The 12,793-nt window shown below is 43.4% G+C and overlaps 1 protein-coding gene across 1 annotated transcript in view; it reads right to left on the minus strand.

Annotated features, from left to right (window-relative positions):
• Positions 1-12,793, minus strand: part of SEMA7A (semaphorin 7A (JohnMiltonHagen blood group)) — a 61,936-nt gene that overhangs the window by 12,654 nt on the left and 36,489 nt on the right. Inside the window, exons 4-6 of the mRNA XM_069765650.1 lie at positions 12,612-12,707; positions 11,278-11,368; positions 7,131-7,253 (exon numbers count right to left, since the gene is read on the minus strand). Coding sequence (XP_069621751.1) covers positions 7,131-7,253; positions 11,278-11,368; positions 12,612-12,707 — 310 coding nt within the window. The remainder of the gene's footprint in view (positions 1-7,130; positions 7,254-11,277; positions 11,369-12,611; positions 12,708-12,793) is intronic.

Raw genomic sequence — 12,793 nt, forward strand, 5'->3', positions numbered from 1 at the left:
ATAAAGAACATTGAAAGGGAATCTGTCCTGTTGTACATGCAGTCCAATCTGTGGATCTCATGGTATAGAGAAAAAGAAGCTGAGCGGAATGGTATATGGGTTTGCTGTAAAAAAAAAAATCCCTGGTGTTTGTATGTATATGTGTCCAGCGGGCGGTCCAACTCAGTGACTGACAGCTATCTCTGCTGGCATAGTCAGGCTGGGAAGACTGTCAGTCACTGAACTGGACCTCCCACTCGACTCATATGCATACAAACAGCAGGGATTACAATGAATAAAATGCAAGTTTTACTGACACTTTTCCCATAATATATATATATATATATATATATATATATATATATATATATATATATACAGTATAGTGATCTGATCAGCTCCTCCTGTTCTATAACATCCTTCCTGCAGATCAGATTTCATTTTCAACATTTGGTTTAAGGGGAAAACCTCTGTAAATGATTCCATCATGTCATAGATAAATATCAGAAGATCATATTGGCATCCTTCAGTTACAGACCCTAGTCCTGGAATTTAGTTCACACAGATCTAGTGACCTTTTTTTTTTCCTTCACTGGATTTTCCCTTTGCACAACAAACAACTGCACTCTGGAAGTGTTAAGGTTCTGTATATGCCACCATTAAATATATACAAATGATGAATTGCATTACTGCAGTATAGTCTACACACATTTAGTCTACACACCCCCTGACGAAGGAACAGTGCGTCCGAAACGCGCGTCGGGGTGCCCCTGATTGTCCTGGCTAGCCACAGTGGCTTATATACAAATTGATCAAAGTAAGTGTCTTCCTACTTCTACCTACCCTCTCTGCATTTGCACTTTGTATACAGCACTTTAGTTTCTCTTGCAAGATACTGCAATTATATTTGCTACATTATATGTACATTACGGCACTTTAGGCACATTGCACTTTTTTTCATTTTCTATTCAATTTAGTGTTTTTCACTTACGGTATATAATTATATATATATAATTTTTTTATATATATATTTTTGGTATTTGCAGTAATGCAGTCACGACAGACGGTACCTGTACTTATATTTAATTTCATCATAGGTGGATTTCTCCTTTAGAAAGCATATCTACTAAATAAACCTTTCATCAATAAATGCACAAAGCTTGTATGTAGAAGTCGAATGGAAAAAATAGTTATTACAGCACAATCGTCACTATTCCGTTTGTACAGGAAAAGAGAGGGAATGTACCGGAACCTTTTGGTTCAGATTGTGTAGCTTCAACATTTGGTAACAAAACAAAATGTAAATTGTGGATAACACAGGAGAACCTCTGTCCACATTGCCATCTGTTGTGAATTCTGTGGCTGAATTCACTCCTGTGGTCACAAGTGGTACTGCAGCTTCTGAGCTTCCTCCCTCAGGTGTTCTGGTGAGCTCGTTAACTGCTTCATTACTTAACTCCGCCTGATGCTGCTATCCTTGCTCCTTGTCAATGTTTCAGTGTTGGATCTGAGCTTCTCCTGATTGTTCCTGTGACCTGCTGCTCTGTATAGCTAAGTGCTTTTTGCTTTTTTGTTGCTTTTTTTCTGTCCAGCTTGTCTTTTGTTTTGCTGGAAGCTCTGAGACGCAAAGGGTGTACCGCCGTGCCGTTAGTTCGGCACGGTGGGTTTTTTTTGCCCCCTTTGCGTGGTTTTGCTTTAGGGTTTTTTGTAGACTGCAAAGTTCGCTTTACTGTCCTCGCTCTGTCCTAGAATATCGGGCCCCACTTTGCTGAATCTATTTCATCCCTACGTTTTGTCTTTTCATCTTACTCACAGTCATTATATGTGGGGGGCTGCCTTTTCCTTTGGGGAATTTCTCTTTGGCAAGTCAGGCCTATTTTTCTATCTTCAGGCTAGCTAGTTTCTTAGGCTGTGCCGAGTTGCCTAGGTAGTTGTTAGGCGCAATCCACAGCCGCTTTTAGTTGTGTTTAGGATAGGATCAGGTGTGCAGTCTACAGAGTTTCCACGTCTCAGAGCTCGTTCTTGTATTTTTGGGTATTTGTCAGATCACTGTGTGCGCTCTGATCGCTAAGCACACTGTGTTTCTGGATTGCCTTCATAACACCTGTCATTAGCAAACATAACAGTACAAGGAGCCTAACTAATGATTCTCAATAGAGGGAAAGAAAAAGTTCTCACATCATTTTTTTTTTTTTTATCTGCTCTGTGTTCACTTTTTTTTTTTCCCCTAGACATTTGGGTGATTCTGGACACAGGTGTGGACATGGATATTCAGGGTCTGTGCTCTTCAATGGATAATCTCGTTATAAATGTACAAAAAATTCAAGATACTATTGATCAGAAATCTATGTTAGAACCAAGAATTCCTATTCCTGATTTGTTTTTTGGAGATAGAACTAAGTTTCTAAGTTTCAAAAATAATTGTAAGCTATTTCTGGCCTTGAAACCTCATTCTTCTGGTAATCCTATTCAACAGGTTTTGATTATTATTTCTTTTTTGCGCGGCGACCCTCAAGACTGGGCATTTTCTCTTGCGCCAGGAGACCCTGCATTGAGTAGTGTAGATGCGTTTTTCCTGGCGCTCGGATTGCTGTACGATGAGCCTAATTCAGTGGATCAGGCTGAGAAAAATTTGCTGGCTTTGTGCCAGGGTCAGGATGATATAGAAGTATATTGTCAGAAATTTAGGAAATGGTCAGTACTCACTCAGTGGAATGAATCTGCGCTGGCAGCTTTGTTCAGAAAGGGTCTCTCTGAGGCTCTTAAGGATGTCATGGTGGGATTTCCTATGCCTGCTGGTTTGAATGAGTCTTTGTCTTTGGCCATTCAGATCGGTCGACGCTTGCGCGAGCGTAAATCTGTGCACCATTTGGCGGTACTGCCTGAGGTTAAACCTGAGCCTATGCAGTGCGATAGGACTATGACTAGAGTTGAACGGCAGGAATACAGACGTCTGAATGGTCTGTGTTTCTACTGTGGTGATTCCACTCATGCTATTTCTGATTGTCCTAAGCGCACTAAGCGGTCCGCTAGGTCTGCCGTCATTGGTACTGTACAGTCCAAATTCCTTCTGTCCATTACCTTGATATGCTCTTTGTCGTCGTTTTCTGTCATGGCGTTTGTGGATTCGGGCGCTGCCCTGAATCTGATGGATTTGGATTATGCTAAACGTTGTGGGTTTTTCTTGGAGCCTTTGCGGTGTCCTATTCCATTGAGAGGAATTGATGCTACACCTTTGGCCAAGAATAAACCTCAATACTGGGCCCAGCTGACCATGTGCATGGCTCCTGCACATCAGGAAGTTATTCGCTTTCTGGTGTTGCATAATCTGCATGATGTGGTCGTGTTGGGGTTGCCATGGCTACAAACCCATAATCCAGTATTGGATTGGAATTCCATGTCGGTATCCAGCTGGGGTTGTCAGGGGGTACATGGTGATGTTCCATTTTTGTCGATTTCGTCATCCACCCCTTCTGAGGTCCCAGAGTTCTTGTCTGATTATCAGGATGTATTTGAAGAGCCCAAGTCCGATGCTCTACCTCCGCATAGGGATTGTGATTGTGCTATCAATTTGATTCCTGGTAGTAAATTCCCTAAAGGTTGATTATTTAATTTATCCGTGCCCGAACACGCCGCTATGCGCAGTTATGTGAAGGAATCCCTGGAGAAGGGACATATTCGCCCATCGTCATCACCACTGGGAGCAGGGTTCTTCTTTGTAGCCAAGAAGGATGGTTCGCTGAGACCGTGTATTGATTACCGCCTTCTTAATAAGATCACTGTTAAATTTCAGTATCCCTTGCCATTGTTATCTGACTTGTTTGCTCGGATTAAGGGGGCTAGTTGGTTCACTAAGATAGATCTTCGTGGTGCGTATAATCTGGTGAGAATCAGGCAAGGAGATGAATGGAAAATTGCATTCAATACGCCCGAGGGTCATTTTGAGTATCTAGTGATGCCGTTCGGACTTGCCAATGCTCCATCTGTGTTTCAGTCTTTTATGCATGACATCTTCCGTGAGTATCTGGATAAATTCCTGATTGTTTACTTGGATGACATTTTGATCTTCTCAGATGATTGGGCGTCTCATGTGAAGCAGGTCAGAATGGTTTTTCAGGTCCTGCGTGCTAACTCTTTGTTTGTGAAGGGATCAAAGTGTCTCTTCGGTGTGCAGAAAGTTTCATTTTTGGGGTTCATCTTTACCCCTTTTACTATCGAGATGGATCCAGTTAAGGTCCAAGCCATCCAGGATTGGATTCAGCCGACATCTCTGAAAAGTCTGCAAAAGTTCCTGGGCTTTGCTAATTTTTATCGTCGCTTCATCTGTAATTTTTCTAGCATTGCCAAACCATTGACCGATTTGACCAAGAAGGGTGCTGATTTGGTTAATTGGTCTTCTGCTGCTGTGGAAGCTTTTCAGGAGTTGAAGCGTCGTTTTTGTTCTGCCCCTGTGTTGTGTCAGCCAGATGTTTCTCTTCCGTTCCAGGTCGAGGTTGATGCTTCTGAGATTGGAGCAGGGGCGGTTTTGTCACAGAGAGGTTCTGATTGCTCAGTGATGAAACCATGTGCTTTCTTTTCCAGGAAGTTTTCGCCCGCTGAGCGTAATTATGATGTGGGCAATCGAGAGTTGCTGGCCATGAAGTGGGCATTCGAGGAGTGGCGTCATTGGCTTGAAGGAGCTAAGCATCGCGTGGTGGTATTGACTGATCATAAGAACTTGACTTATCTCGAGTCTGCCAAGCGCTTGAATCCTAGACAGGCCCGTTGGTCGTTATTTTTTGCCCGCTTCGACTTTGTGATTTCGTACCTTTCGGGCTCTAAAAATGTGAAGGCGGATGCTCTGTCTAGGAGTTTTGTGCCCGACTCTCCGGGTTTATCTGAGCCAGCGGGTATCCTCAGGGAAGGAGTCATTGTGTCTGCCATCTCCCCTGATTTGCGGCGGGTGCTGCAAAAATTTCAGGCGAATAAACCTGATCGTTGTCCAGCAGAGAAACTGTTCGTCCCTGATAAGTGGACTAATAAACTTATCTCTGAACTTCATTGTTCGGTGTTGGCTGGTTATCCTGGAATCTTTGGTACCAGAGAGTTAGTGGCTAGATCCTTCTGGTGGCCATCTCTGTCACGGGATGTACGTACTTTTGTGCAGTCCTGTGGGATTTGTGCTAGGGCTAAGCCCTGCTGTTCTCGTGCCAGTGGGTTGCTTTTGCCCTTGCCGGTCCCAAAGAGGCCTTGGACACATATTTCGATGGATTTCATTTCTGACCTTCCCGTTTCTCAAAAGATGTCAGTCATTTGGGTGGTCTGTGATCGCTTTTCTAAAATGGTCCATCTGGTGCCCTTGGCTAAATTGCCTTCCTCCTCTGATTTGGTACCTTTGTTCTTTCAGCATGTGGTTCGGTTGCATGGCATTCCTGAGAATATTGTTTCTGACAGAGGTTCCCAGTTTGTTTCAAGGTTTTGGCGAGCCTTTTGTGGTAGGATGGGCATTGACCTATCCTTTTCCTCGGCTTTCCATCCTCAGACTAATGGCCAGACCGAACGAACCAATCAGACCTTGGAAACATATCTGAGATGTTTTGTTTCTGCAGACCAGGATGATTGGGTGTCCTTTTTGCCGTTGGCTGAGTTCGCCCTTAATAATCGGGCCAGCTCGGCTACCTTGGTTTCTCCATTTTTATGCAATTCTGGGTTCCATCCTCGTTTCTCTTCAGGACAGGTTGAGTCTTCGGACTGTCCTGGTGTGGATTCTGTGGTGGATAGGTTGCAGCAGATCTGGACTCAGGTAGTGGACAATTTGATCTTGTCCCAGGAGAAAGCTCAACTTTTCGCTAATCGCAGACGCCGTGTGGGTCCCCGACTTCGTGTTGGGGATCTGGTTTGGTTATCTTCTCGTCATATTCCTATGAAGGTTTCCTCTCCTAAATTTAAACCTCGTTTTATTGGTCCGTATAGGATTTCTGAGGTTCTCAATCCTGTGTCTTTTCGTTTGACCCTCCCAGACTCCTTTTCCATACATAATGTATTCCATAGGTCGTTGTTGCGGAGATACGTGGCACCTATGGTTCCATCTGTTGAGCCTCCTGCCCCGGTTTTGGTGGAGGGGGAATTGGAGTATATTGTGGAGAAGATTTTGGATTCTCGTGTTTCTAGACGGAAACTCCAGTATCTGGTTAAATGGAAGGGTTATGCTCAGGAAGATAATTCCTGGGTTTTTGCCTCTGATGTTCATGCTTCCGATCTTGTTCGTGCCTTTCATGCGGCTCATCCTGGTCGGCCTGGGGGCTCTGGTGAGGGTTCGGTGACCCCTCCTCAAGGGGGGGGTACTGTTGTGAATTCTGTGGCTGAATTCACTCCTGTGGTCACAAGTGGTACTGCAGCTTCTGAGCTTCCTCCCTCAGGTGTTCTGGTGAGCTCGTTAACTGCTTCATTACTTAACTCCGCCTGATGCTGCTATCCTTGCTCCTTGTCAATGTTTCAGTGTTGGATCTGAGCTTCTCCTGATTGTTCCTGTGACCTGCTGCTCTGTATAGCTAAGTGCTTTTTGCTTTTTTGTTGCTTTTTTTCTGTCCAGCTTGTCTTTTGTTTTGCTGGAAGCTCTGAGACGCAAAGGGTGTACCGCCGTGCCGTTAGTTCGGCACGGTGGGTTTTTTTTGCCCCCTTTGCGTGGTTTTGCTTTAGGGTTTTTTGTAGACTGCAAAGTTCGCTTTACTGTCCTCGCTCTGTCCTAGAATATCGGGCCCCACTTTGCTGAATCTATTTCATCCCTACGTTTTGTCTTTTCATCTTACTCACAGTCATTATATGTGGGGGGCTGCCTTTTCCTTTGGGGAATTTCTCTTTGGCAAGTCAGGCCTATTTTTCTATCTTCAGGCTAGCTAGTTTCTTAGGCTGTGCCGAGTTGCCTAGGTAGTTGTTAGGCGCAATCCACAGCCGCTTTTAGTTGTGTTTAGGATAGGATCAGGTGTGCAGTCTACAGAGTTTCCACGTCTCAGAGCTCGTTCTTGTATTTTTGGGTATTTGTCAGATCACTGTGTGCGCTCTGATCGCTAAGCACACTGTGTTTCTGGATTGCCTTCATAACACCTGTCATTAGCAAACATAACAGCCATCATTGTAAATTAGTAGTGTTCTGCATTTTACGCATCACTTACCTCTCAAGAACTCATCTCCTGTGTATAGCCATGGTTCATCGCCAAAGATTTTGCTAAATATAGTTTTCTTCCCAATCATGCCATTGTTGGATTTTCGGGGCAATGTAGAGAACACTTGATCGCCTAAAAATAATATATTTTCAGATATAAATAAATCTGTACAGAAATAATAGATCGACAGATGATAAGATGAGGAACAGGTTTGTGAACAGAAAACATGATTAAACAAAGCAAATCGCACTTTGGGGCAGGAGGCAGATTTATTAAGGCTTTTGCACTGGTTTTCTGGCATCAGAAATGTATAGGCAAGAGATTTATGAATCACAAAAAAGTGCCAGTTCCCGATTTATTAAGACCGACATCTTTCATACCAGTCTTGATGAGGGTGTGGGGTAGAGTGCGAGGTTCCTGATTCATTAAGAAGAACATGGGCCTGGAGCAAGATTTGTGGTGTTAACGAACGTCGCCACTCATCATGAATTTGACAAGTTGGGGGTCACCACGCCCCGTTCTGCCACAGCTCTGACAAAATGTCATAAAAAATGTTGTGAGAACACCAAAAGTCGCAACACGTTGTGCAACCTCGCGTTGCGCAAAAATGTTGTGACTAGTGATGAGCGAATATACTCGTTACTTGAGATTTCTCGAGCATGCTCCGGGGTCCTCTGAGTATTTTTTTAGTGCTCTGAGATTTAGTTTTTCTTGCCGCAGCTGAATGATTTACATCTGTTAGCCAGCATAAGTACATGTGGGGGTTGCCTGGTTGCTAGGGAATCCCCACATGTACTTATGCTGGCTAACAGATGTAAATCATTCAGCTGCGGCAAGAAAAACTAAATCTCTGAGCACAAAAAAATACTCGGAGGACCCCCGAGCATGCTCGAGAAATCTCGAGTAACGAGTATATTCGCTCATCACTAGTTGTGACTCTTCACAGCTTTTTAAACCACAATTCCGGCGAAAAAATTGTGATGAATCAGGGTCACAGTACTCATTTCAGCAGAGTAATACAATATTATCAAAACAGAAAACATAATAACTGTTATAAGTGTTTCAAGGTCCTCTGCCTTCATAGCAGGACCTATACAAACAGTAAATATGGACTCTTCTACCAAGGATGAACACTGAAAAAATGGAGTGTAAAGCCCAAAATAAGGTAAACTTTTATTCTTTATTAAATGTACAAAAGGCAAAACGTGTATTAAATATGTGTCAACAACAAAGCTATTTAACAAAGCTATTTAAAGCACAGATTCGGGTGTACATATGGATCGTCCTCATGGGGCCGAGGGATACTCAGTACCAGGTCCTGCGGTTCTCAGGGGGATGTCATGGTGGCTGACCCGGTCCGTGGCCCTGGGACGTCCGTGAAAAAGGGAGAGGTCTTTAAAGGGATAAAGTTTGTGTTTGTGACGCCACCTGTGGTATTCGGTCAGGATGACCGACGCTGCTTTAAGGGGTCTGCTGGGGTGATGTTATGGCAGCTAGATGGTATACCTTCCCACAGGTGAAGTGTATCCCCAGGGCTTCCCGGTGTGTAGATGGTGAATGATGAGAGGCGCAGAGAAGAACGAGGACACAAGGTTGCAGTCTCTTTACTGAAGACTTCAGCATCCACAGTCTGGAGCACCAGATCACAGGGGAGGCAGAGTCCGGCCAGATTGGAGGCAAGTCCAGAGTCCCCTTGTCCAGGTGGAAATCAGTAGCCTTCCCTTGCGCTGCAGTGTTGTAGTTCCTTACTGCCTAAGGCTTCACATAAGGTCCTCACAGATGTAATGTATTTCTCTCTGTCCCCCATATAGGATAGGACAAACCCGTATGACTGGTGGCTTTCCCCATCTATTCCCCAACCCCTGAAGATGGCTGGACCATGATTGTAAATACATCATTGTAAATACACACCTGTACTTTGCATCTCCCCCACCTCATTGTAGATTGTAAGCTCTCACGAGCAGGGTCGTCTTATTTTGCTTTAATTATTGTATTGTTAACGTTGTTACTTATGACTTTTGTGTTTGAAACTGTTAAACTGTAAAGCGCTGCGGAATATGTTGGCGCTATATAAATAAAGATTATTATTATTATTATTGAGGCTGTTTATAGGGACTCTAGCACACCCTGGCCTCCATGGGTTGCCACTATGCCTCCTGGGTGTAGGGCGGACAGGTAACTTGCAATTAGCTGTCCTGTCGGTCTCTGGAGCAAAGCATAAAGGTCCTTACTCCCTCGGTGTTCCGGCTACCGGGCTTCTGCGCCTCAGAAGCAGGCAGCCTGTGTAGGGCTGGTCCCCTTCTGGTATCCTCTCCTTTGTTATGACTTCCTTTGCATGCTCGCTGCAATACAGTTCTGCCTTCTGTGTGTCTCTTTCAAGGAGCTGCAGCTCTGAGGGCATGCACAGCTCCGTGTCCTTTCTCTTTCGTTCACTGACAGGATCCCACCCCTGTCAGGGACCAACTAACTGAACTGAGCTCAGCCAGTAACTAACTAACTTTCCCTACAGGTGACCAGTTTTACCTATGTGGGGAGTGACCTAATAAATAGGAGCAGAAGCTCCCTTTGGTGGCCTGGAGTGTGAAATGTGTTGCATGTTTGTGATATCTGGATGCAGTTATCCTTCTTTGCCTCCAAACGTAGCATCACTCTCCCCGAGAGGAAAGCAATACCACTGCGACGACCAGGACCCTGGGGTGCCGCACATACCACAAGTGTAGTTAGGATAGGGAGAGCATTATGGTACAGTAAATGTTTATGTAAAGTGACAGTGCCTCAGTGCATAAGATGGTATGAGTACAAAAGATAATGTTGAAGAGGTGCAAAGGCATTAGTAGTGCATTGTATCCAAAGTCTCAATGTCAGCAAATCTAATGAATAAATGCACATAACCAGAAGAGGCTCTTACCCATTATTCCCCACTTGTGGTACCATGCACACAGCCCAACGCATGTTTCGCATTGGCTTCTTCAGGACCATCATCATTATGGCCCCCTGAGGAGGCCAACGCGAAACGCACATAGGGGCTGTGTGCGTGGTACCACAAGCAGGTAATAATGAGTAAGAGCCTTTTCTGGTTTCTGGTTACATTTACTGTACCATAATGCTCTCCCTATCCTAACTATTCTTGTGGTTATAACAACGTGTCCCTCCCCCAGCCTGTGTCCCTGGACTGCCATCTAATCAGGCTTCAGTCAACAACCAGTGGGCGGAGCCCTCCCCCATGGAGGGGTGGATCCCAGGACACAGAACAATAGACTCATGTGTTAGCTGATTCAGTTGTGAGGTGACTTGCGAAGGGCTGGGATCTTATGCTGAGGCGAGATCCTGGTGCCCATGTGTGGAGGGTTAAAAGCTGCCACGTTGGACTGTGTTGTGTCCCTCATCTGCTGTAGCCATTGAATTCACTCAAGGACTATTTCTATTTCCCTGGCGTTGGATTGCCGGGTGGCGCCCCCGGATCTGCTCCCTTTGTGTGGACTCATTGTGGACTCATTGTGGACTCATTGTGGACGCTGCAGAATTACTTTCATTTGCGTTGTCCCAGTTCCCTGTTCCAATAAATCTTGTTGGATTGTTTATCGGCCTGGTGTCTTTTTCTGCTCTGTCGAATACCCCGTCACAGTGGTATGTATACCCTTTTTGTACCCGAATCTCTGCTGTTGATACATATTTAATACATTTTTGCCTTTTGTACATTTAATAAAAACAAAAGTTTTTTACCTTATTCTGAACTATATACTACATTTTTTCAGTATTCACTCATTCCAGAAGAGGACTAGAGAAAAACTTGGAGAAACAATTATAGACACGAGTTGTATTTAAAAGATATGCTAAATTTATCAAACAGCAATAAATTCCTTCACTTCATGTTTTAAAATGGATTTCAGGAAATCCTGAGAACAATCTGCAGTCCTTTTTCTTTCAATAACAGCATTGTTCATAATCTGTGTTTGTTTTTTGCTGTTCGGTGCCATTCACTTCAGTGAATGAAAACAAGAGTACAAGATGCAGCCCTAGGTCAGAAGTGGTGCTGTTTATGGGAACTAAAGCAGATCTCTTTTTTTTTTTCTCATCTCTCAAACTTCTTAAGCTACTTGAAGCTGACATAGAAGATGTTGTATACATTGTAAATTAACAGATTTGCAATAGTTACCTGCAATTAAAATGGTATAATTGGACACTGGAGTGCGAGGAGCCAATTGATAAGCCCAAGACTCTTGAAGCTTGTTAAATGTTTCACCAACCTGAAACACAGACCTATGTATCAATACTTTTACAGTTGATTTCTGTTTGCTTGGGAAAAAAAAGTCATCAAAATGAAGAGCTAGTATCAAAATGAACATGTCTTTTCTGAATATTAAACCATATAAAATGACCGGACAACCTCACAAATAATACTTCAGTAAGAGACATTAGGGACATAACATGCACTTACAGTAGAAACAAATACACAGGCACCTAAAAACTGCCCATATAATGCTCATTATTAATATGAACTTATAGGGTCAGATTTATCAAAGCTTTTACACTAGAATTCTGGTCTAAATAGCTTAGAAAAATCACATTTTGGCAAAATGGAAGGCTATCTGAAAATCTTACGCCATTTTGCCCAGCTCCAGCAAAGTGAGAGGATTTTGGGTGGGACAGGGGTGTGGCAACCCTTGCTCGTCAAATTCATGACAAGTGGCGGTGTTCTTTATGGTGAGGTGCATATGTATTTGCATGCTACTTTTGCCAGATTAATTACTGACTCCAGCACGCCTCTTCATCAAGGTAAAGGTTTGCTTTAATACATTCTTATTTGCATGTGCTATTATCGACCAGTGGTGCTTAACACACATTTAGGCACAAGGCATTTTTCAAATGCAAGAAGGGGAGGTACCATAAAGTGACCATCCGATGGAAACAATGGGTCCAATTCATCAAAACTTTCGTAAAAGGCTTAGTAAAGTCACATAATTTTTTGCAATTGAAGGCTGCTCTAAAATTATGTGACTTTTGACATTCTCACTCCATTTTTGCCAAAGTGTGCAAACCTAGAGTGGGGTGGGATGGGGGCATGGTGACCACCGCTTTTCAAATTCATGATGAGCAGCGGTGTTCGCTACATCACAAATATTACTCCAGGAGGGACTGTGCTAGGATCTTTGGCAAAGGTGCACGCCACTTGTTCGATGCTCATGATTCATGAAGAGCATCTGACTCCAGCACATCTCATCAAGACCGGCATGACCAACGCCAATCTTCATGTATCGGGCTTCATTGTCTGTCTGTTGTGCAGATTTACCAAACTTATGTGGATAAATATCTTAAATCAATTTTTAAAAAACTAGCTGGAATTAAACCATAGTAAACACATTTGTGTTAATCTGTATTCCATTCAAGTTTATAGAAAGTGTAGATCACATGTAGGGTCCATTATACAAGTAAAAAAGTAATTTTGGGAAAATTGATTTAGTGAAGAACAATTAGAATATTGAAACCTACCATAGCCCAGCAGCCAGGCTGGTACGCATTGGTACCACAGACAGTGAGTTTTCCTAATAGCAGACCAACAAATGTTACATAATTCTTACAATAAGGCTGCAAAGAAAAGAAAATCAGTTTAATACATTGGGATTTGAGAGGTAAATAAAATGGTAATTGTGTGTACAGAAAGGGAATACGAG

Source organism: Ranitomeya imitator, chromosome 4 (genome assembly GCF_032444005.1).
Source record: "Ranitomeya imitator isolate aRanImi1 chromosome 4, aRanImi1.pri, whole genome shotgun sequence".
NCBI classification, from domain to species: Eukaryota; Metazoa; Chordata; class Amphibia; order Anura; family Dendrobatidae; genus Ranitomeya; species Ranitomeya imitator.